This window comes from Saccostrea cucullata, unplaced genomic scaffold (genome assembly GCF_032062105.1).
Source record: "Saccostrea cucullata isolate Sc308-1 unplaced genomic scaffold, CSIRO_AGI_Scuc_v1 ctg5366, whole genome shotgun sequence".
Classification (NCBI taxonomy): domain Eukaryota; kingdom Metazoa; phylum Mollusca; class Bivalvia; order Ostreida; family Ostreidae; genus Saccostrea; species Saccostrea cuccullata.
The window spans coordinates 13,356-40,178 of record NW_026929627.1 but is presented as its reverse complement, the minus strand read 5'-3'; the positions used below and the strand labels follow the sequence as shown (position 1 = coordinate 40,178).

The window sequence follows — 26,823 nt, the reverse complement described above, 5'->3', positions numbered from 1 at the left end:
TGTTGCTCTCCGGTCTGTCAATATATTTTTTTTCCGGACAACTACAGATCTGCAGCTAATCACTTGGTCAAATATTTTCCCCTTGAAAATTTATCACAATAATTGTATACAATTTTTTCCGTAATTTGTGGAACGAAAACTAACAGTATATTCAACATTACCCAGTCTGACTACAGCCAGCCAACTATTTCACTTCGAACGCAGTGAAATAGTAGGGACTGACTTTAGTCAGACTGCCACATCACCATGACCACTATGAAATATTGTTTTGATATATATATGTGTATTATATGTAAGAGTCCTCAAGTTAAAAAAAAACTGCAGAGTTTTGAGAGGTCACATTTGAATGAATTCATTTTTCTTTTCTCGTTTCCCTAGGAACCAATTTCCCCCACACATATTAACTTCCATATGAAGATTAACTGTAACATCAGTTGGTCTCTTGTACAGAGGGCTTTTCCATCCCACCATTTCTTATAATTGTCAATTAATTTTTTTTTTTGTTTAAAAGTTTACCAAATAACAAATTCAACAACTATACTTGCATTTCAAGAGTTAAAATTCATTATCGTGCGCCATCGAGATTCAGCTAAATGAAGGGTCAATGGCGCGACAATGTGATGACGACGTTGCGATACCACGATTGAGCGATAGTGAACATCGCTTCATCGTCATAGTGCATGTATCACTGCGCCATCGTGATCACAACATTGCTATCGCTGTTGCGTCATCGCACTGCCGTTTCGTTGTCAACGCATTGGTGCGCCATCGCATCATCGTCGTCGAACCATAAATTCATCGTCATTATGCACCATCGCTTCGTTGTCATCGCATTATATCGTCACCACACTATCGATATCGAGCTTAAACTCAATGGTGCGATAGTGACCTTCATGGCCCTATATCCGGATTTCATAGTCAACAGAGAAATCTGGAAATCCCCTAGGAAGATATAATAACAAAGTGAACTTTAAAGATAAAACATTTACGAGTAAAAGAAGTACAGGTGGACAAGATTCTTATTACAGAGTTTACCGGTAAAAAAAATGGCTGTTCACATTCAAGTGGCCCTCTTGGGTATCCTTTCCTGTCTTATATCAGGTAATTTTATATTTGATTAATCAAGGCTTTAATCAAAATTAATTTTTTATTTTTAAAAATACGCACACATGGGAATGGGTGTTTGGATTTGTGTGTGTGCCGGTTAAGATAAGCTGTCTAATAGTTTTTTCTTCGCGATTATTGAAAAATAATCTATTTATACTTGTAATTTATCAAACTCAAAGTATACCTTAAAAAGGACTTAAAACATGACACATATTATGGTGTAACTACCTAGGAAAGGTGAATACAATGTGAACAAATATTGCAACGATTCTAGCTTCATCATAGAATCCCCTTTGCCGCATAAAGCGCGTTACAAATTTTTGTTCATCATTTTTCCCCATATGGTACTCTATAGCTAGTTTATACATGTATAAATATTTTACGACTTCTTGGTTATGTATCGGAATCAAAAGGGGGATGTAAAAGGGTTTTTACTGGTGAAATTCTTCATGAAATAGAGCATGTAGAGAGGAATTTAAAAATTTGAGAAATATATATATAATTATCAATGACCAATCACATGAATCATGCAGGTTCGGCAATGCATTTGATAACGTTTTCAGAGTTTTTAGGAAACGAAGAAAAGATAACGAGAAAAGTGAGACGTTTACATGTTTGTTTGCAGCAAACAAAGCAAACAAACCTTGTGATAGCAACAAGGATGTGAAGATAACAGAATGGGTAACACGGGGAACCTGTCCCTTAAAGTTCATATCGATTTAAATTCACGCAAATGCAGTGTAATCTAATTTGTCCCCTATTCCCTCCCCCAATGGTCATACACGCTTCGACCCCAAATATTTTTATACAAAGAAAGCTTTTTGTTTTGTATTGAACTCTCTTAATGATAAATATCCCAATATTCATTTTTTTTTGTCGAGGATTTCTCTTTTCTATTCAATGTGTTAACCTCTAGTCCAATTAACCCCTCTCCCTCATAATCATATACACATATACTTACAAGTCATGCACGATCAAAGTAAGAAATTCTTCAAATATCACACCTCTGTGGTTAATACTTTAAGCATACCAATTAAACAAGATGAGTTTGATTTACCCTCTTTTTACTGAATTCCTTGATAAAAATTCTGACAAAGATACTAGTATACATGATGTATATTGCTGGGTCAAGATAACCCAGGCAGGCTACTCACAGATAAATTGATGTTACAAGGATTTCAACAAAGTAAGCATTTGCAATTTTTTTTATATAGTGGCATTGTAAGCAAATATTATATATAATTGATTCATTGCCCCCCCCCCTCGAAAAGTGAAAGGGTATATACATGTAGTAATCGGTATGTCTGTCGGTTACGCTTTGGTATACCCATCTCTTACCCGCAACTCCAGGAGTCCTGGCTTACCACTGATTAAATTTGATGAGATTTTCACAGAATCTATGCAACTTAGTGCCCTTCTGCACCCTCACTTTAAAGTTTTTGATCGATAACAATTAATTCGGGTTTCCATAGCAAAAGCATGGACACTGTCATTATAACCCTCCCCCCCCCCCGCTTGAAAAATGGGAGGGTATATAGTAATGTGGGATATCATTTTGTGAGCTCATGCAGCGCTCCCAGTGCCTCTCGCAGCTTTAGTTTTATACATATTATTAGGCCTTTGCTTTTATACTGAATTTGACTACAGAATGTTCAGTCTCTTGATCAATACTTATAGAAACCACAGCGGACGTGCAGACACGTAGCAACAGTGGTTGGGGGGCGGCATCTTGGCCTGCCTTTTTTTCCCAAGCATACTTTTTACTACTCAAAATGGTCATTGAAAGGCCGGTTGTCCGCCACGTTTTGGTGCAGCAATGTGAAATAAGGGTAAATTGGGGTATTGTATGAAAAATGGTACAGAAATAAGTTAAACGTCTACACCCCCTCTCCACCCCACCTCACACACACACACACACACACCCTCACGCACCTTCTCACACACACGAATAAGACTGGGCTAATTTCCTCTGTTTTGGCTTGACAACTTTTTCAGGTGAGTAATTTTGTTTCTGGCTGGCCCCCAGAAAACTTTCAAAAAAAGATGCTACGTCACTGAATTGTGAGCAGAGGATGTTTACTCCTCCTAGGTATTTGATCCCATCATTGGCATATCCGGGGTCCGTGTTAACATATTCAAGTACTCTAGATCACCAAGTTTTGGCAATATCTTACTAGGCTTATTTTTGCGAGATAGCTACTAATATTTCATATTTTAATGAAAAACAATCAAATTATCACGACTTCTAAGGATTTTTTAATTTGTACATTTGTCATAAAATTGATGAAAAAAAATATACATGAATACGAGAATTAAATTTTTGCGAGAAGACTGCATTAGTCTTACCGTTAGTTCTTTCGAATAAAATAAAAGTGATTACATGTAAAGTATTACAAACAACAATATTTTCTGTGTTTTGATTCGTTAACTTTTGATTTTCTTTGTTTTGAAGGAAATGACGCAAATGATATATACACCTTCAAAAAGGGAGATGATAGTATATTTTACTACAAATATTACTACTATGCAGAAGAGGCAGCAAAAAGTAAAATGTAAGTACCAATGCTAATGATAATGTCATGTTTCGCCCAAAAATTAAATAGAGGGCTTTTTTGCTCAAATGAGCTTTACTGGTCGACAATATTGGACGCCCATCTATCCCTCTCGGTCGTGTGTCGAGTGGTGCCTGTAAACTTTTCACTTTTACAACGTCTTTTTCAAAATCGTCAATTTTAACTTAGTTGCCAAAAGTTCATGATTTCCAAATGAAGAACCACATTATTGTTCAGGGGGAGATATAGGGGGCAGCAGAAGGGAATCAAAGTTTTGCAAAGAAATATACATTGTATACTAGGAAAAAAATCTTTTTGAAGCTATCATTAACCATATTGCTATTGAAGTATATCTTCGATTTTTTTATTAAGATCTGTTAAAATTATGACCCATGGGCAAAAATATGGCTAAATTATCTTATTCAAGTCTCACATCGAATATAGAGAGAAATTTATGCTGATGAAGAAAGACAGGGTCATGGTGTTTCAAGTTAGCGTTGTGGCCCATGGGTCTCTCTCTCTTTTTTTTTGCTTGTCAACTTTTTTTCAGGTAAGTAAAATTTTTTTCTCTGGTTGCCCCCCCCCTTTCAAAAACGATGCTACGTGCCTGGTGACTGACATTAAAGCACAATTCGAATGGGACGCCAAACAACATATAATTGTACAATCAACCAATCAGTCATACGAAAAATTATGCAGGTAGTAGAATGTTAGTCTCAGCGATAATTTACACTGGAATTACTCAATGTCTTGGTAATCGTGTTTTTCCTTCTTATCCCCAGGAGTACAGGCGAAATAGTAGGACTTGTCGTCGGAATCATAGGGGGGTGTCTTGTGTTCGTGTTTCTCTGTGTTTGCTGCATTGTTTGGTGTGTCCGCAGTAGTGAACCCAGAGGAGCGCCCCCTGGGCGAATGTCAAACTTCAACCTGTCTCCACAGACTCGGAGGAGAGAGCGCACGCTAGGAGAAGGTAGAATAATATTATAGTGTGCAGTTAAGTGTAAAGTTTTACGTTACGTCACGATCTTTTTCGACAGATCCATCCAGCTTAAACAATTCACGTGATTGGTCAACTCAAATTATCATCATTGACACGGAAATAGTCTGTTGCACGAGCAACCAATCACGGATAAGAAAAAAGTTCTAGTCGTAAAGCTTGCGGTTAGGAGGCGTATACAATTAACCTTGAGCGCAACTGTCAACTAGATCGTGACGTAACGTGAGACTTTACACTTAGCTCCAAACCATAATACGAGGGCTGTTCAATAAATAATGACATACAATACAGATATCATATATATTGCATTAAGCTTGACTTTAATGAATTTATAACAGTTTATGTGACCACTTTTCATCACATAGTGTCATTGTGAGAAGCCGGAAAAAAGGGCTATTCGAGACACTGCATTATAAATAAATGGTAAAGAATAAATAAACTAGAGTGAAAATAAAAGCTTCATTAAAGCTGCTCTAAAACTTGTTAAAAATCCCAAAGAAATATTCACTGAAATATGTGACATTTACAGCAACCAATGCCTGTTTTATAGGCAAATTATAGCAGGTTGATTGCAAAAAATTACATAATGGGCATCAAAAATGGATACCGTCCTTGCCAACAAAAAATTATAACAACTTATGTACTGTTTGCCAAATTTTAACAAATAATATTTGATGATGTATGATTGACTTTAAGACACATAGCAAATTTGATAGACATCATATCGGGAGTAGTTAACACAGTTTTTAAGAAACGTTTGACTTTAAAAAAAACAGCTGAATATTCAAAGGTCACCCAATATTTTGAAAAATGAGTGAAAACGACAGCGTGCACGAATGTCTTAACAATTATTGTAAAATATCAGTAATTGTAGTTATCCACGTTTGTTTGATATTCAAACAGATAATGGAACTTGAATCTATTGCTTAAAGACCCAATTTTTTTACCGTACGGTTACCTGAGGAGGGGGAGTGGTCCAAGTAACAGTATTGTTATTTACCCCCAATACCCAAGATGTCAAAAATCTATATACACGTAGCATTATTCAGGAAGTCTGTGTCTGGTGATCAGGGTCAACATTCCGTGTTTCGTGTCTAAATTTGAGTGAAACTACATGTACTTGAAATAATTGAAATATTTCAATATAAAATTTATTTATATAAATATTTTCAGCGATATCTAATGAAGAAAAAAATTATAAAGAAATATCATTTTTATATTTAAAAAAAGACAAATTAAAGAAAAGAACAGAGTAAAACTACAAAGTAATGCCCTGTTCACACGACGAGTTTAATTCGCAGTAAATTAATGCGAAGTAAACTAATGCAAATCAAATTAATGCGAATTAAATTGCGTTCACACGACAGCTAATGCGAAGTAAACTAATGCGAATTAAAATTTTACTTCTGCAGCCCGGCGTCAGCATGGCTATTATGACGTCATCTGCAAATCACATCACTTTGTGCAGGAGTAGATGCATTTGACATAATGTTACAGTGTCTATACACACATTTTAGTGATAAACACAATTTCCCTTAGTTTTTCACTCAAAAATAGCACAAATACTTCAAGCTGACCACGGACATGTTGAATTTGACTAAATTTTGCCATTACGCATGCGTCAGAATTTAATTCGAATTAGCTTCGCTTAGTGTTCACACGAAGCTAATGCGAAGTAATTTAATGCGCAGTAAACTAATTCGAATTAAAGTAATTCGCATTAAATTCTCCGTGTGAACGCTAAGCGAAGCTAATTCGTACTAACTTTACGTTTGATTCGAATTAAACTCTCCGTGTGAACAGGGCATTAACATATCTCTTATTAATTCAACTTGTGTAAATGTCAAAATTAAAAAAAATAATAATAAAATATTCCAATCATAGGTAGGCCTATCCGTCGTGTGAACATATACAATGTACCGTACCGCGATAGGAATATTGCCTATACGTTCTGATCAACAATAGTATCGCAAATATTCACCATTTCCGGGTGTCGTGTGTTTAAAAAAATTTTATTGTTTGCAATATTTCTTTTACACTTTTAAGAATTGATCTTTTGCTGTATATATTCATTCACTTTTTAATTTCGAATATTTAAGAAATAAGGTATCATTTTTTGAGTTTTATTGAGATGTAAAACGGGTTGGTCACGTGATCAAATCCCATAAAGCCCGAAATGGAAGATTTGATCATGTGCCAACCCGTTTTACATCTCAATAAAACTCAAAAAATGATACCTTATTACTTATATTTACATTTGTGACTTATTCATACTTTATATTTGCCTGATTGTTACTTTTAACGTGTGAAATGCGTTTATTTTTCAAACCCAACGGCATGTATGTAATCCACTATACGCGCGTCGACCTTTATGGCGTCACAGAGAAATTACGTCGAACGTTTATCCAAACGCACATCTATGACCTCTTGACCCCATACCTGTATTTACACAGTTATAAAAATGCTTGCCTTCAGTAGTGTTATATAAAGGAAAACATTTGCAAATGTAAATATTGGGTATTGACAGATGTTAGGAAATTCGAACTAAAAGTTACAGTCTCGAAACTCCTAGCTGTTTCTGACATTTAAGAACTTTAAAACGGAACATGGTATAGATTGTATTCATATATACGTAAATAAAACATGGGATAAATGAATTTGTTATCCGTGCCATTTGTGCTAAATATCTTTTCTTATTTATCATATTCCAATTTTAATCGGCAAATAGCGTTTCTGTGTACGGAATGGTCTAAATCTTGGACGTCATATCGCCTAAAATACAATATTATGAAGCGTTGAGATTAAAAGCAAATATTTTATGAAGTCATGTTTTAATTATCTACTCTCAATTGTTTTTAAAATAAAATTTTACCAAGATTCTTTTTTTAATCCCCCGTATACGTGTATACAAGGCGGCTACATGAAAGTGTTTGACGCGTGACCAGGCAATCGTCTTCAAAGGACACAAACTCGGACTATCAGGTAGCATGGGTAGCTGGCCTGTCAATCAAATCAGAAGCTATTGTTTTTTTAATGATTGACAGGCGGTAAATTATTGATCGTGAATCAGGTAGATTTTGGGGGCGTTAACATAAAATTGGGTGTTTAAAACCCTAAAAACAAAATTTACCATAAGATGTACTGGATGAAAACAGCGAAGGTCTGACAACGCAGCACAGTTAAGGTTACAAATGGAAATATGGGCGATTTTTTAAGATAAAACATACATACTTTATTAGGATGGGCGATTCTTTTTAGGAATTCACTGATATCAAAAAAATGTAATGTGGTTTAAATCTACATGTTGGAGACATTTAGATTTTTTATTTAGACTTGTACCGTATATACTAGCCTATAAGTCGGTCCGCCTATAGGTTGGTTGTATTATTTGAAGTTATTTTGGTGCGATTTGCTATTGACCCGCTTATAAGTCGGTATAATAATTTTTTGCCAAAATAGGTTGACAATTTCAAGTAAATAAATTGATGTTGTAACCTGGTTTCAATTAATATTTTTCGAAATGACACTTATATTTAATCTTAAATTATAAAACAAAAAGGCAATGCTTATACTTAAAATAAAAATAATTTTTTTAAATATGTTAAACTCTTGTACTTTATACTGTATAATGTAAGAATTTATAAATTATCATATATAATATCCAGACATTTCTTTGATAATCGTCGGAAATGCAAATACAGTACTACATTTCAGTCTCCTGAAAATTATATCTTTATGACGCAGAAGGATAAAACGTACGCTGAACTAGGACCGTAGGTCCCCCGCACAGTTCACGTCTATCGGGTCTGTTTACTCCGCTACAAAATGTAGTGCGTTGCATATGTAAAGTGAAAATAGAATAAATCGTAATACTGTGAAGCCTTTTCAGTGTAAAAAAAACCCAGAAAATTTATTTTTGTCAAGGGAATAACCATCTGTGATGGGTATTAGAAAACAAAGAGTGGGAGGGGGGTTGCTGAGCAACATTAACTGCAATATTATAAGATATATAATATGTTAGAGTTAAACATTTATGGATTATGTTGGGTGACCTGTGGTCTCCCCTATGATTTTATCATTCCATGTAAGGTTATAGTATCTATATAACACAGTACCTAACCTCTGATCTCCTTACTAATAGTAAGCGACTCAGAGTAAACGACGTACGTCCAGTCTATGCATTCGCAGATCTCTAACAAGCAGGGGGGATGAAGATTTTGCCCCCTACCACCCCCTTTTCATTTCGCTCGGACTTTTCACCAATCCTTTAACATAATCGAATAATTATTTGTTAATAAATTATTTAATGTCTCTTTTGTCTTCCTTATGAGGTCATGCTTAAATAGGCGACCTCATCACTTTAACACTCTTTGCCGGAAATCCCTGATTTTTATATATCTTACAAAGAAGATGTACACCCTGTATTACAAAGTTTGGGGCTGCATGGAGTTCTTCTCCCCTTTTCCTGGAATTAACACATCAAATTCATAAACCCATCAAAACTACATTAAAAAAAGGAAATAAAATTTTAAAAATGCACCAATTGTTATTTAACTTTGGATTACTTATACTGTATTTGAAGACAAGCAAGTTGACTAATCCTCCAAATTCCAATTACATACATGTACATTTAGAGAATTCGGAGAAATTGTGCACTTTTTCATCGGTCAAAAAATTAGGGTCGCAATTCTTTTTTTTTGAGAGGATTTGAAAAATAATTCTAAACATACCGTGATTTTAAATTATTGCCTACTTACAAACTTTCAATAACATCGTAATAATGTACAACATAAGGTTACCTTTGTCTCATTCATATACTACATTTGTGAAGCATGAAATCTTTATTGATGGACTTCCGCTTGTTTCAATAATCTTTATGCGAATACCAGAGGTAATAAAAAGTTAATAAGACCAGAGGTCACTTTATATCGTACATCTTTAGGGCGACCATAGGTCACCTTATATGTACATCAAAAGGGAGACCAGATGCCATCTTCTGTTCTACATCATATGGGGGACCAGAGGCCACCTTATTTTGTACATCAGTAGGGGGACCAGAGGTAACCTTATATTGTTTATCAGTAAGGGGACCATACGATACCTTATACTGTACATCAGTAGGGGGACCAGGGATCACCTTATATTGTACATAAGTAGGGGGACCAGAGGTCACTTTCAATTGAATAACAGTAGGGGGACCAGAGGAAACCTTATAATGCACTTTACATAAGAAGGGGGAAAAAATTTATACTCTAAATCAGTAGGGAGACCAGTAATTATCTTATTTGTACATCAGTAGGGGGCCCAGAGGACACCTTATATTGTACATCAGTAGGGGACATCAGTAGGAGGACCAGAGGTCATATATTGTACATCAGTAGGGGACCTGTGGTCACCTTATATTGAAAAATCAGTAGGGGACCAGTTGACACCTAATATTACACTTTAGATCAAAAGGGGGACCAGAGGGCACCTTATATTGTACATCAGTAGGGGACCCAGAGGACACCTCATATTTAACATCAGTAGGGGACATCAGTAGGGGGACCAGAGGTCACATTATATTGTACATCAGTAGGGGACCTGTGGTCACCTTATATTGAACATCAGTAGAGGACAAAAGGACACTTAATATTACACTTTACATCAATAGGGGGACCAGAGGTGAGCCTGTATTGTACATCAGTAGGGGGACCAGAGGTCACCAAGTATTACACTTTAGATCAATAGGGGGACCAGAGGGCACCTTATATTGTATATAAATAGGGGGACCAGAGGTAATCTTATATCGTACATCAGTAGGTGGGCCAGAGGACACCATATATAGTACATTGGTAGGGGGACTAGGGGTCACCTTATATTGTATATCAGTAGCGGGACATCAGTAGGGGACCCAGAGGACACCTTATATTAAACATCAGTAGGGGACTTCAGTAGGGGGACCAGAGGTCATCTTTTATTGTACATCAATAGGGGACCTGTGGTGACCTTATATTGAACATCAGTAGGGAACCTGAGGACACTTAATATTACACTTTACATCAATAGGGGGACCAGAGGTTACCCTGTATTGTACATCAGAAAGGGGACCAGAGGTCACCTTATATTGTACATCAGTAGGGGGACTAGAGGAGATTTTATAATGTACATCAGTAGAGGGACTAGAGGGCACCTTATATTGTACATCAGTTGTGGAACAAGGGGTCATCTTTTATTGTACAGCAGTAGGGAGACCAGGGGTCACCTTATATTGTACGTCAGTAGGGGGACCAAAGGACACCTTATACTGTACACCAGTAGGGGACCAGAGGACACCTAGGGGGACCAGGGGTCACCTTATATTGTACATAAGTAGGGGACCAGAGGACACCTTATATTGTACATAAGTAGGGGACATCAGTAGGGGGACCGACCAGGGGTCACCTTATATTATACATCAGTAGGGGGACCAGGGGTCACCTTATATTGTACGTCAGTAGGGGGATCAAAGGACACCTTATATTGTACATCAGTTGTGGAACCAGGGGACACCTTACATTGTTGTACCCCAGTAGGGAGACCAGAGGTCACCCTATGTTGTAGATCATTATGAGGACCTTAGGTCACTATATTTTACATCACAAGGGGGACCAGAGGTCACCTTGTATTGTACATAAATAGGGAGACCAGTGGTCCCCTTTGTTGTACATTTTTAAAGAAATCAGATATAAAAAAAATTATATGAATGCAGAGAGATAAAGCATCAACGATTCTAAACCCGTCTTAACCAACAGACACCTAAAAAGAAAACAAGGGCGGACCAGAGGGTACAGATAAAATGCATATTAACGAGATGCTAGAGGTTCACTTAAGAACACGACAAGAGACCTACGGATCTTATAGGTCATCTGAACATCTTGTAAAACTTTCATTTTCAAATAATCGGTAATAATAAGCAATAATTAGTAGTGCTCATTGACTACAAAACCCTCATCCTGAGGTCATACATTTCACAATTTTGAAAAAATGGACCAATGTTCATAAAAAAGTGGTTTATACCAAAGAACAAATTTCAAAGCATTAATTCAATTACAGTATTGTTTACAAATTACGTGGTACGCATGAGTCAGGGGCCTTGAAATTTATAATTCTGGAAGACGCTCCCTTGCTTATCATAACTATATGTAGTTAGTTTAATTAATATCCAGGAGCAGAGTGGAAGATTTTTTTAAAAGAATTAAGGAGGCTGGGGGTCAACAAATTAACCACAAATTAACCATCAGTTTTCATTTATTTTTTTTTTCAGATACGGTATCATAAGCTGTCAACTATCATTTGGCAAAGAAAAAATTCATACATTTTAGTTTTAAAATTTGATCAAAAATAGTCTGAAAATGGTTGCCACCCCTCAGCCTCTTTAATAAATTTAAACTTTACAGTGTATATAGCCCCACCATAACACAGGAACCCCTGACCTTAGGGTCACGAATTTCAAAACTTTGGATAATAATGAAACAACATACAACTGCAAGGGGATGCCAGTTAGCAAGAGCAAGCCCCAAGCACACAACATATTTACATTTTATGAGATATTAATGACAAGTTATATCAACATTCAACGTTACATCAACATTTCAACATTATCAACAACTTCATTGTATTATCAACGTCAACATCAAATTGTCAATATTTCAATGACTTTCAGTTTGTCTTTCATCAACATCAAATTCAACAATTGTATTTACCAATGACAACATATTTACAATCAATTATGAAGGGATGCCAACAGCACCGGGTTGATTCGCATGTGTGTCAGCATCCCCCACAATATGGAATGGTACATTTCAGTAAGTTTTTATATCTGTCATTGAACTTGAGTGGTTCTTCCGCAGCACCCATTCAGAAAAGTAAATCAACTCCCGAGCTTTCCACCGCGACAATAGAGGTAGTTATGTTGTTGACCAAAGGGGAATTCACCAATGCTACAAAATATAGAATACCTGGCAGTAATACATTTCAAAAATAAAAACAGATTTAATCATATGCAGAATGGGTAGGGAGGGTGGGATTTCTTGTTGTTTTGCAACGTCTCAGCCTCGCTTCATCATGATGGAAAAGGACGATAACTCGATAACTCCTCTAAAACACTAAGAGTTGCAATTTCGCAATAAATGAATAACTAATAACTGCGTCTGCGATAACGGCGCATATCCGACAGACTGCGCTGGGATATGCAGAATTATCGCAGAACTTGTATGCAAAGACCACACAACAAATTAAAAGTTTAAAGTTTACTTGTGGCAATTTTTTGGCCGCGGTGGAAATAAGTACATTAAATTATAATGAAACAACATACAACTGCAAGGGGATGCCAGTTAGCAAGAGCAAGCCCCAAGCACACAACATATTTACATTTTATGAGATATTAATGACAAGTTATATCAACATTCAACGTTACATCAACATTTCAACATTATCAACAACTTCATTGTATTATCAACGTCAACATCAAATTGTCAATATTTCAATGACTTTCAGTTTGTCTTTCATCAACATCAAATTCAACAATTGTATTTACCAATGACAACATATTTACAATCAATTATGAAGGGATGCCAACAGCACCGGGTTGATTCGCATGTGTGTCAGCATCCCCCACAATATGGAATGGTACATTTCAGTAAGTTTTTATATCTGTCATTGAACTTGAGTGGTGACTGTGCCAGTGGCTTGGGGCGGTGCCGATGATGTGGCGATGGCTGGCGCTGGCCTGGCATATGGACTATTTGATTTTCGATATTTCCGTGGCGGCATGTTTTATGGCCTACAATAATCTCTACACGTGAAAGTTTTTATTCATAATTTGTTTACTTATTTTTATTTATTCATTATAAATAAATTAACGTTATTGATTAAGCAATTTTAAAACGTATAAATATTTTGCTCAATTTCAGATTGATTCGTATCTATTTCCCAAACTAAAATATTGAATAAGTGCGATTCAGCATGTGCTACTTTCCTCGGGCTTTGTGAATGGAAATTATTGAACTTCAGCATTACATTTTCAATCATCCACTAAGAATCATCGCAAATCCCGAGAAAGTAACACCTTACCGTTTGTCACAGGTAAAAAAATTAGAACGATACCGCCTACTTCTGGCTAGAACATCGATTTTCTATTTCTTGTTGTTTTGCAACGTCTCAGCCTCGCTTCATCATGATGGAAAAGGACGATAACTCGATAACTCCTCTAAAACACTAAGAGTTGCAATTTCGCAATAAATGAATAACTAATAACTGCGTCTGCGATAACGGCGCATATCCGACAGACTGCGCTGGGATATGCAGAATTATTATTTTAATACAGAATAAAAAGTATAATTGATTTATATTCGGACGAACTAAGTGAGGGAGAATATAAATTAATATAAATTTTATAGCCCTGTCCTAACCCCAGGGCCCCTGACCCTGGGACAATGAATTTCACAATTTTGGTATGGAGTCAATGCTTATAATAATTATGCCAACAGTTCGACGGCTTGATGTTCATGAGTAAAGAAGATTTTTAAAGATTTCATCAATTGTAGTAATTTCGCCCAAACTTTCTTGCCTTAGGGGGTGGAGGACAGGGACCATGAATCAAAAAATCTCCCCTTCATCCATAGATGCTTTATGCCAAAATTGGTTGTAAATGGTTGAGGGATTACAGAGAAAAGCTGAAAATGTTCGAATGTTAACGCACAATGCACAGCGCACGACGACAGAAAAAAACTGATAGCAATAAGTCACATGCGTTGATTCAGGTGATCAAATAAGGAGTCCTTTGGTCTCAATATTTATGTAAAATATTAGGTGTCTTCTGGTCTCCCTGTTGACTTACAATATAATATTATAAGATGACCCCTGGTCTTCTTATTCATGTAAAATATAAAGTGTCTCCCGGTTTCTTCATTGTCGTTCAAAATAGTGTTATCATTATTTTAATGATGTACAATATAATGTGCCCTCTTGTCCCCCTGCTGATGTACAAATTACGAGGGCTGTTCAATGAATAATGTCCTAAACTGTATGACATACAATACTTAGCTTGAACTTTTCGCATTATTGCATCTTTGCAATTTGAATTTATAACAATTGATGTGACTACTTTTCATCACATACTGTAGATCACTTAATTTTCGCAACACCTTATTTTCGCGAGATAGTCATTGACTCTTAAGGTAGGTCGCGGGTTTACTGCATAAAAATTCTTACGAGAAAAGATATCCTGAAAATTTGATATAATGTTCCCTAGAATTTACAGCGTATTATCTGCAATTATTGTAAAATTTGCCTACGTAGTTTTAATGCTATATTACTGTAAACGCGGTATTGTTTTTAGTACTTTTTTTACGCGTTACTATTGAAATATATGGAAAATTGACGTTTTTAAGCCAATTTTGTGAAAATAGTTTCTTTTAAATAGGTTGGATAACTTTTTAAAGACGTAGACGAATTAATCAGGAATTTCAAAATGTCAAGAAGAGGTAAAATGAAAACTATTGATATAAAAAAATTAATATGTCTTCTCGCTAGATTTTTCACTAAATAATTTCAAAGTTTGCTTTTATATTGCTAAAATGTTGAGTTTATAGCGTTATCTATGTCTACAACGTCATCTGTTGAACGTAGTCACGTTTACAATTAATTCGTAATAATTCGTAAATACATATTTTGACATTTGGAATATGCAAGATCTAAAAGGTGACATGGAAGTAAAATTTAATTTTATTCATCATTTAACTTATTGCGATGACATATTAGGATGGCCAGCGACTTATTTTCACTAGTACTAGAGTCAGAATGAACGGTATAAACATTCCTCTGGCATGAGAACTAAAATGCAGCGATAACACCGCGAGTGATAAAATATTAGTTCCTGTATTTTAAGGAAATTCATCGTGAATAGGATTTCAGGCATAACACATAAATTTGATCACTTTATTCGAAAACGGTAAAGAAAAAAAAAAATCCAGATACTGGGGAAGTTAGCGGGGGTAGGGGGGGGGGTACTTACAATGTTCTTTACTGAAAATTATACGCGTATTTTCGCTCCGACTTTGATTAGCAGCCATGATGCAATACGCATGTTCCCCTGAGTTGCAAATAGCGTTCGCTAATTAATACAACCCCTCAAGTTTTCCGCCAAGCAATTTTATTTATGCTAACTTTCTTTCTGTATACCATAACTTTTACACTTACTTATTCTGATTGACTTTTATCAGTCTAATGACACTTACAATATAAATTATTCCTTTCCTTTAATTTGGTATTGTATTTAATTTGTCCTATTAAGATTATATCACATCAAAATTAAGACTGAAGTTTAATTATAAAACATGTACGAGGTTTACGTACAGCAGCATGCACTTTGTATAAATCTACTTCTTTCATACAGACTTGGAGTCATTTGCAGAGAATTAAACGGGAAACCACGTAAGGTTGCCTTTGTGACGTAACTGACGTCATAATCAAATGTGCACAAAACAACCGCTCGAATCGTCGAAATTGTGTACCAAAACTGATGACAAAAGCAAACCCGCGACCTACCTTAATTAGCGAGACAAAATTTTCACGAATTGTCGTCAGTTCTTTATATAATCTTAAGGAAGTATATTATACGCGAGGTTGAAATTTTCGCGAACATACCCTCTCGCGTATTTACGCGAAAATAAAGTTCTCGCGAATAAAAAGTGATTTACAGTAGTTTAACTGTGAGAAGCTGGAAAACAAGGGTATTCGAGACACTGCATTAAAAATGAATTGTAAAAAATCAGTAAACTAAAGTAAAATTAAACCGTCCATTAAAGCTGCTGTAAAACTTGTTAAGAATCCCAAAGAAATACTCGCTGAAATATGTAAAAATTTACTGCAATCAATGTTTGTTTTATAGACAATGGAGCAGGTGGATTTCAATGATAAAAAATATATAATGGGCATCAAAAATGGATACCGTACTTGCAAACAAAAATTAAACAAATAATGTACTGTTTGACAAATTTCAACAAATAATCACTGATGGTGTATGATTGACTATACGACACATTGCAAAGAATGGAGGCGTACAAGGCGAGGACAATCCTCCGCTCTGAAAAAAGATATTTCTCAATTCGAAAAGTAGTATTTTTTCAAAATTTTATGGTTTATATCATCTTTTACATATCAAATTCTGTATTTCATTGTTGTAATAATTTATGAATAATTTATTTTTTATTCATGTTTTTAAGACATTTGAAAAAAAAAAAAAAAAAAAAAAAAAGAAAAAGCTTCATGTATGATTCGAACTCTCTTCATAGCTCAGGTTTAGTCCAAGACCAACCGCTTTAACCACTACGCTACGAAGTATATGCAGCAGCACTATTGATGTCTTTCAGTGAGATTTAAATGGACGGGTTTGTTGAAGCGGAAATTTTTTCAGAAAAGTTCGATTTTCATATAGAATGGGTTCAGATTCCATTTTTTTTTTTGGATAAATGAAATAGATTTCACATTTACATCTCCATCATTTAAGCGTTCACGAAGAATGGAGACTTGACCCATTCATGTTCAAAATTCGTTTTTTTTTAGCTCTATTAAACCCATTTTCCACTAAATATGCTTAACTGTCAACGTTGAAATAAATTTTATCAAATGATAAGTCGTTCAGAAAAATAAAATAATAAAATATTTTGAAGATGACATTACTGAGAACATGATTTTAGAAAAAATATAGCTTTTTGAAAATCGAAAAACATTTTGTCTCAGAGCGTGGGATTGTACACACCTTATACATGTACGCCCTCTATCAAACTAGACATCATTTCGGGAGTAGTTCACACTGTTTTAAAAACGTTTGACAGAAAAAAAGCTTAGTACTCAAAAGTAACCCTTTAAAGAAATGAGTGAAAACGACGGCGTATAAGAATATATGAAAAATTATTAAAAATATCAGTAATTGTAGTTATCCACGTTTATTTGAATTTCAAACAGATAATGAAACTTGAATCTATTGCTTAAAACCCTCAAAACAAAATTTACAATAAGAAGTACATGACAAAAACAGCAAAGGTGTGAGAAGAGCAGAGAATTCCAAGAGTACAAAGATAGATTTATAGGCAATTTTCTTAAATATTAGTGGTCTTATTGTTCAAATTCGTATTCGGGGATGCAGTTTAATTTCTGGAGGAATCTAGAAAGCAATTTTTTGGCAAAAAAATCAAAAGGTTAATGAGAATAAGGAATCCACAACATTAGATTTTTTCATGAGAGCGTCCAAACCCGAAAGCCCCGAAGAGTAAAGGAGTCTTGGGGATAAACAAAAGTTAATGTTCATTCACATCAACAATATATGCCAGATCTTTCGCCTTTTGACTTGTTCCATTTGCCAAACTTGAGAAAACGCCTTTCAGAAGGAAGAAACAAGTCCAGGAAATCATAGGATCTGCAATAATCCTGTATACATGTACAAAGGTTCATACCAGAAAATGAGTTCAAAAACAATTGAAAATGAACAGAAATTGGATAAAAAATGTTACTTACATGTGTTTTAATGAAAATTTAATTCTAGGTTAAATCATTATAACTAAATTATTGAAAAACGACTTTTGTTTCTTTCCGAGTACCGAAGACATTATTTTTTAAACGACCCTTGTATAAGGTGACCTACCGTTGTACAATATCAGGTGTCCTCTGGTCCCCCTACTGATGCACAATATGATGTGACCTCTAGTCCCCCTACTGATGTACAATATACGGTGACCTCTGGTCCCCTTACTGGTCCCCTACTGATGTACAATATAAGGTGACCTCTGGTCCTACTGATTCACAATATAAGGTGACCCCTATTCCCCCTGCTGATGTTCAATTAAAGGTGACCTCTGGTCCCCCTATTGATATTTAAAAAAAGTGGCCTCAGGTCTCCCTACTGATGTACAATATAAGATGTCCTCTGGTCTCCTTCTAATGTAAAATGTAAGTTGACCCCTGGTACCCCTGCTGATGATCAATATTAAGTGACCCCTCATCCCCTTACTGATATACAATATAAAGTTACCTCTGGTCACCCTTTTGATGTACAATATAAAGTGGTCTCTGGTCCCCCTACTGATGTACAATATAAGATGACCTCTGATCCCCCTTCTGATTTTAAGTATAAGGTGACCCCTGGTCCCCCTTTTGATATACAATATACAATAAACTGGTACAACTGCTGATGATCAATATAAAGTGACCTCTCATCCCCTTACTGATATACAATATAAGGTGACCTCTAGTCCCCTTTCTGGTGTTAAATATAAGGTGTTTTCTGGTCCCGCTACAGATGTACAGTACAATATTAGGTGAACACTACTACAATATAAGGTGACCTCTGGTCATCCTTCCGATGTTAAATATAAGGTGACCTCTGGTCCCCCTACTGATGTACAATATAAGGTGACCCTAGGTACCCCTGCTGATGTACATATGTAACCTTTGGTCATTCTTCTGATGTTAAATATAAGGTGACCTCTGGTCCCCCTACTTATGTACAATATAAAGTGACCTCTGGTCCCCCTACTGATGTTCAATATAAGGTGAACTCTGTTCCTCCTACTGATGTACAATATAAGGTGTCCTCTGGTCTTCTACAAATGTATAGTATAAGGTGTCCTCTGGTCCCCTTATTGGTGTACAATATAAGGTGACCTCTGGTCCCTCTACTGATGTACAGTACAATATTAGGTGACCATTAGTCCCCGTATCAATGTAAAATATAAGGTGACGATTGGACCCCGTACTGATGCACAATATAAGGTGTCCTCTGGTCCCCCTACTGATGTACAATATAAGGTGACCCCTGGTCCCCCTCCCGATGTACCATATAAGGTGACCTTTGGTCCCCCTGCTGATGTACAATATAAGGTGACATCTGGTCATCCTACTGATGTTAAATATAAGGTGACCTCTGGCCCCCTACTTATGTACAAAATAAGGTGACCTCTGGTCCCCCTACTTATGTACAATATAAGGTGATCTCTGGTCCTTCTGCTGATGTACAATATAAGATGACCTCTGGTCCTACTACTAATGTAGAATATAAGGGGTCCTCTAGTCCTCCCCCTTATTGATGTTCAATATAAGGTGACTTCTGGTCCCTCTACTGATGTAAAGTACAATATTAGTTGACCACTAGTCTCCGTACTAATGAAAAATGTCGGTTGACCTCTGGTCCCCGTACTGATGTACAATATAAGGTGTCCTCTGGTTACCCTACTGATGTACAATATAAGGTGACCCCTGGTACAACTGCTGATGATCAATATAAAGAGACCTCTCATCCCCTTACTGATGTACAATATAAGGTGACCTCTAGTCCCCTTTCTGGTGTTAAATATAAGGGTGTTTTCTGGACCCGCTACAGATGTACAGTACAATATTAGGTGACCTCTGGTCGTCCTTCTGATGTTAAATATAAGGTGACCTCTGGTCCCCCTACTGATGTACAATAAAAGGTGACCCTAGGTACCCCTGCTGATGTTCAATATAAGGTGACCCTAGGTACCCCTGCTGTTGTACATATGTAACCTCTGGTCATCCTTCTGATGTTCAATATAAGGTGACCTCTGGTCCCCCTACTTATGTACAATATAAAGTGACCTCTGGTCCCCCTACTGATATTCAATATAAGGTGAACTCTGTTCCTCCTACTGATGTATAATATGAGATGACCTTTGGTCCCCCTACTGATGTACAATATAAGGTGTCCTCTGGTCCCCTTATTGGTGTACAATATAAGGTGCCCTCTGGTCCCTCTACTGATGTACAGTACAATATTAGGTGACCATTAGTCCCCGTATTAATGTAAAATATCAGGCGACCTCTGGTCCCCGTCCTGATGTACAATATAAGGTGTCCTCTGGTCCCCCTACTGATGTACAATATAAGGTGACCTCTGGTCTCTCTACTGATGTACAGTACAATATTAGGTGACCACTATTCCCCATACATGTACTTAATGTAAAATATCGGCTGACCTCTGGTCCCCGTACTGATGTACAATATAAGGTGTCCTCTCGTCCCCCTACTGATGTTCAATATATGGTGACCTCTGCCCCTCTACTTATGTACAATATAAGGTGTCTTCTGGTCCCCCTACAGATGTATACTATAAGGTGTCCTCTGCCCCCCCCCCCCCCCACTGATGCACAATATAAGGTGCCCTCTGATCTCCCTACTGATGTACAATATAAGGTGTCCTCTGGTCCCTCTACTGATGTATATTACAATATTAGGTTACCTGTAGTCCCCCTACTGATGTACAATATAGGGTGACCTCTAGTCCCCCACATGATGTACGATATAAGGCATCCCCAGGTCTCCCGTATTATGTGCAATATAAGATTACCTTTGACCCCTATTTATTTAAAATGTAGGGTACATATGATCCCTCTGATGATGTACAATATAAGGTGACCACTGGTCTCCCTAATGATGTTAAATGTAAGGTGATCTTTGGTCCCCCTATTGATGTACAATATGAGGTTACCTCTGGTCACCCTTTATTACTTTCACGTTTCTGCTAATATAGATATTAGAAAGCTGATCTTTATAAAGTTATAAATATGATTATTTTGGAGTCAAACAAAGAAAAATGTCTATCATATAAAATTCAATTCATATATAAGGTGACCTGAGGTCTCCGTATTGATATCGATGAATTTACTTTTGTGCCTTTAATGCCTGGAGAGTTCCTAGAATGTTTTATTACTACGCATAACGACGAACTATTTGCGGGGAACCCCAGGTCCTAGTTCAGCGTACGTTTTATCCTTCTGCCTTTATAACTCGCCTATAAGTCGGACATAGAGTTTTAGACAAATATACTCCCAAAATACCGACTTATAGGCGAGTATATACGGTAATGTGATGTCGACGTCACATGACTTTGGCAATTATACTTGCAGTTTAGAGGTCATCTATAAATTTCAATATTGCAAGGGCATAACCAAGATAAAAATCTTAGTTTATTTTATAATCCTTTACAACACTATATGTAGTTTATGAGAAGTGCTGCGAACCTATATAGATTCCCTTTTTAATTGGTAAAATTTAATTTGTTGGACGGCAGGTTGAATATTTTGCTGGTCAATTACATTAAATATAGCTATAATTAATCTATTTGCAAGATTTCAAGAGGTTCGCAGCACTTTTCAAATATCTTAATGCTTCTTGAGTTAATTTGTAAAATTTTGACAAGATACATTAAGGGTATGCCCTTGCAATAAATCGATTTATTAGGGTCCTTCCATTACTTTTTCAATGAATCTGCATACAAACACACGACAGTATCGCTTGTCTGGAGAATGCACGTACAGTTTATCAATAAAATACTAAAATAGACATCGCATCCAAGTTAACGACTTTTTATTTTCCTGCAAATAAAATTTCATTTGAGAACAAAAGACATTTTTCATTGTATAAAATGTGACTTGATCAGCCTCTCACTGTGTACAAACTGCGTCATTTTTGCAAGATGACGTCACATTGACAAGTGCATTGCGATCGATGCATCGTTTACTGTTGTGTGGGATTTAACAAATGACAAAACTTCATGTAATAGTAAGTTTGTATGTAGTATACAGCTATCCAGCTATTTGAAATAGCAAATAATTTCGTTTTGTGGTATTTTTAAGACCTTATATTATGTGTGACGTCATAGTAAACATTTCCCGTACAAATTAGGCCCCGCCTCCTTACAGTAACCTTAACTGTGCTGCGAAGAGCCAGGAATTGCAAGAGCACAATGACAGATTTATATGCAATTTTCTTAAATATTAGTGGTATTGTTGTTCAAATTCGTTTACGGGGAGACAGTTTAATTTCTGGAGGAGGCTAGAAAGCAAATATTTTGCAAAAAATCAAAAGGGTTATTGGAGGAAGGACCCAGAGTCAGAAATGCACTACATCAAATGTCTTCAAGACAGCGTCCAAACCTGCATGCCCTGAAGAGTAAAGGGGTTTTCGGGATAAACAGAAATTTTTTTCACATTAACAATATTCGCCAGATCTTTGACCTTTTGACTTGTTTCTATTTCCAAACTTGAAAAAAAAAACACCCATCAGAAGAAAGAAACAAGTCCAGAAAATCATTGGATCTGCCATTTTCCAGTTCTAGTATACTTAGGGTCATACCCAAAAATGAGTTCTAAAAACAATCAGAAATTAGATAAAATGTTACGGACACGTTTTTTAATTAAAAGAGAATAATAAGCTAAATCATGAAGTCTAAATCATTGAAAAGCATCTTTGGCTTCTTTCCGAGCACTAAGAATATTATTTATTGAACAGCCCTCGTATATTTCATTTGAGACAATCTTAAATAAATTTGCCACAGTTTTAACATTCGATTTCTTTGCAGTTCCAAGAAGAGTGGGTGTATTGAGAATTGTTCGAGTTTTTGGAATTCGTGTTCAAGGACCGGAAGAAGGGGCTACAAATCCCACAATGCCGCCTGATTACAGCGAAGCGGTGAAAAATCAACCGCCATCTTATGACGAAGCGACCTCTGGTGGAATAGTAAATCCAGGTTTTGGAATGTCAAATCCAAGTGATTCATCACATTTCCAAGATACAAGAACAATCGACTCTAATGCATAATAGTCATGTCGATCATTTAAGAGAGAGAGAGAGAAATTATATTTATAATGCATAATTTTTTTGTCATTTAGGAGAGAGAGATCATGGTAATCGAATCAATGCGATTGCAATGAAGTATTGTTCATATTATTTTATGTATACCAGTTTTAAAAAAGCAACCATGACACATGAACTTGACAGTTGAAAGTGAAAAAAAGGAAGACCCTTTTAAGAGCTCTACAGTTCAGATTTCAGGACTTACAATTTCAGTATGAAGGTAGATTAATATTTCATATAAAAATGGGGAGGAAATACTTTCTTGTCGGTGTATTTTCATTTCTGGTTAGAAATTGCAAACACATAACCTCTCTTACACATTATTGTATTTTACAATTTTTGTTAATAAAGTCGCATCTGTGTAACAGTTTGCAGACGCGGATCCAGAATTTTTTTCAAGGGAGGTGGGGGTCCACCCCAGTCCAGAAAAAAATAATCCAATCCAAAAATTTCTTGACAAGCAAAAAAAAAAAAAGTAAACTCGCCCACTCGCCTATTTCGTGGGGGGGGGGGGGGGGGTGTTAGTTTGTCCTTGAGCGAAATAGTAGTGAACTAATTTGATTCGGGATTGATACATAACACTGTCTTGATTTATAGAGGATGCTCCTCTTTGCAGTGCTCTAAAAACGTCACCGTAAATTCAAGACTTTAACATAGAGTGAATATTTTGATACTCCAGTATGTCTGTCTGAAATTTTTGTCATAGACAGCTACAGCTCTTCTGCTAATGCTTTGATGCTTGCATAATTCAGTAGATGGTGTTATAGCATGCCTTTAACATTAATTACAAAGCCCTCTTTTCCGGCCTGATTATACTATAGGTGAATTTTACGTTTAGGGCGTACCATAAAAACAATAAAATAATATAAACAAACATCAAGAAATCCACACGATGATTCTCCATATCAGACTCCAAACTGTGTAAAAATCAGACCTAAAATACAATGGGATGCAAATTAATTTAAAACACGGGAATTGCAAACTAATCTAAAATATGCTTACAATCATTTCATAATACTTTCTAATGCTTCTAAATAAACTTGCAAAATTTTAGAAAATAAAAACATTTGAAATCAATTTAAAAAAATAATAAAGAAAAGAAATACTAGTATATTTACTTGAAATACCTAAATGTGTGTTTTTCGAATTCCCTACAAATTATCCTCACATTTTGTCAAATTATTTCTACAGTATTTAGACCATACCTTGGGACATTCAAAGTGTTATCGAAGCTTATTTATACATGTATATTTTTTATTTACAAGTGGGTTTATTATGTTTTATTTCTTATCAGATTAAATAGACAAACTTCTCAATATACATGTAGCTTTTAAAGCCACTTTCTTTATTCAGACATTAATTTTCTGATTAAATATGCTTTGCAACTTTCAACCACATTCTCAAACATTAATATGTGGAAAAGTTTACGTGTAAAATATTATCAGAGAACAAAACATTCATAAAGAGTTTTTTTTTGGCAATTATAAAACATAACAGTCTTATGTATGTGTTGTAACTGAATTGTTAATAGACAAAGTACACAATCTGAGAAATCGTCACATCTCAGAAACAGAAATGAAGTACTACCAATCGAATTGCATGCATATAGTACGAAAAAAGTATTTTCACGTCGTTTAAATATACATGTAGTTACTTGTATACATGCAGTCATAAACCTTAAATACTGTTCGTTATCTCCATATATTTCATCCTCCTTACCTCTTTTTTCGTAACACTATTTGGAACTGCGTAAATTCTATAAACATAACAGAGTTTTTCATATTGAACTCTTATTTTACAATTAAGAATTTCTTTTCTTAAAAATCCAGTGCATTAAAATTTTTAATTCGGCTTTTTTAATTCATTTTTTTTTATTCATGGCGCTAAACCAAAACAAAGGTAGACGGAATTTGAATGACAGGTTTAATTGACACAACATACGTAATTATAAATGCATGTGATGAAATAATCACATGTTAAAGAATTCCAGGGAATTCCTTTTGTGTATCTAGTCGTGTGTAAAATTACGCAGGTACATGAAGTATTTTCCTAACATTTTGCAATGTAGCGTCCTGTAGATCAAACAAAAAAGTTGAAATCTTATTAAAGAATCTTATTAGGTTATTCTACGTTCAGTGAAGTACAGGTACTTTTTACTATTACTATATGTATTTTTTTTTTTGTCTTTCATTTGACAATGTGCATCATTACTTGGTATAGTTATTGTATGTACTTGGTATAGTTATTGTATGCACTTGGTATAGTTATTGTATGCACTTGGTATAGTTATTGTATGCACTTGGTATAGTTATTGTATGCACTTGGTATAGTTATTGTATGTACTTGGTATAGTTATTGTATGCACTTGGTATAGTTATTGTATGTACTTGGTATAGTTATTGTATGCACTTGGTATAGTTATTGTATGCACTTGGTATAGTTATTGTATGCAATACAGTTTAATCATGCATGTGAAGATAATATAGGTGCTATCATTTTTAGCTCAGCGAGGCGATCCACTGCATAAAAAATTGGTTTTACAAAAGAAGTAAATGTAATGTACATTTTATATTTACAATGCATTTATTTGGCTTTTCTGAAAAAAAAAAAATAAATTGTAACTTCACATGCACTTAAATATGATGTAATATACCTTCTGTTTTTGACTTTACGAAAAGGTAAAAATAAATATTTACAAGCATTAACACAGTATCTGAGGTAGATTAAGTTTTGATGATTACAAATCTTAAATTTGATTAAATACCATCTTTAATAACCAAAAAAGATAATAATTATGGTTTTATATTCTACTGAATGAACCTTGTGTACATGCTAAATATGCCCTTCATTTAAATTTACCTAAAATTTTGATTATCATGAGAAGGTATCATAAGACGATATGATCAATGAAAGATTATTTTTCCCTATTCCCCATTACTCTCTTATTATTCCCTGACTTTTTCTTAACTTTGAAATCTGGCATAAGCATTGGGCTGATTGTATATGTATATGGCCCATTGTAGATGTATGTTTTGTATTTAATATTGACGACAGTATTGTACGGGGGCTGTTCAATAAATAATGTCCTATTTATATGACATATAATACAGGAATTATATGACATTAAGCTTGAATTTCTCTTATAATTGAATTGAAAACAATGAATTGATAACTGTTAATGTGACCACTTTTCATCTAATATTTTAATTGTGAGGAGCTTCAAACCAATGGTTATTCTAGACACTGCATGAATGGTTAAGAATCAGTAAACTAGAGTTAAATTAAACGCTTCAATAGAGCTGCTGTAAAACTTGTTAGGAAATTTCAAAGAAATATTCACTGAAATTTGTTAAAATTACAACAAGCAATGTCTGTTTCATAGACACATGAGTAGGTGGATTTCAATAAACAATAATGTTATAATGGGCAACAAAAATGGATACCGTCCTGGGCGACAAGTACTTACAACAATTATCCAATGTTCTGTTTGCCAGTGTC

The 26,823-nt window shown here is 35.4% G+C and overlaps 1 protein-coding gene across 1 annotated transcript; it reads left to right on the top strand.

The window, feature by feature from the left end:
• Positions 1-931: 931 nt before the first annotated feature.
• LOC134281504 (uncharacterized) lies at positions 932-23,317 on the top strand. Its single transcript, XM_062763965.1, has 4 exons — positions 932-1,101; positions 3,560-3,659; positions 4,442-4,629; positions 23,051-23,317. The coding sequence occupies exons 1-4, from the start codon at positions 1,047-1,049 to the stop codon at positions 23,287-23,289; spliced, it is 582 nt and encodes a 193-aa protein (XP_062619949.1). The 5' UTR covers positions 932-1,046; the 3' UTR covers positions 23,290-23,317.
• The last annotated feature ends 3,506 nt before the right edge of the window (positions 23,318-26,823 follow it).

Coding starts and splice junctions, on each gene's coding strand:
- LOC134281504 (XM_062763965.1), top strand. CDS start 1,047: ATGGCTGTTCACATTCAAGTGGCCCTCTTGGGTATCCTTTCCTGTCTT. Junction 1,102..3,559: donor CCTTTCCTGTCTTATATCAG/GTAATTTTATAT, acceptor TTTGTTTTGAAG/GAAATGACGCAAATGATATA. Junction 4,630..23,050: donor AGAGCGCACGCTAGGAGAAG/GTAGAATAATAT, acceptor ATTTCTTTGCAG/TTCCAAGAAGAGTGGGTGTA.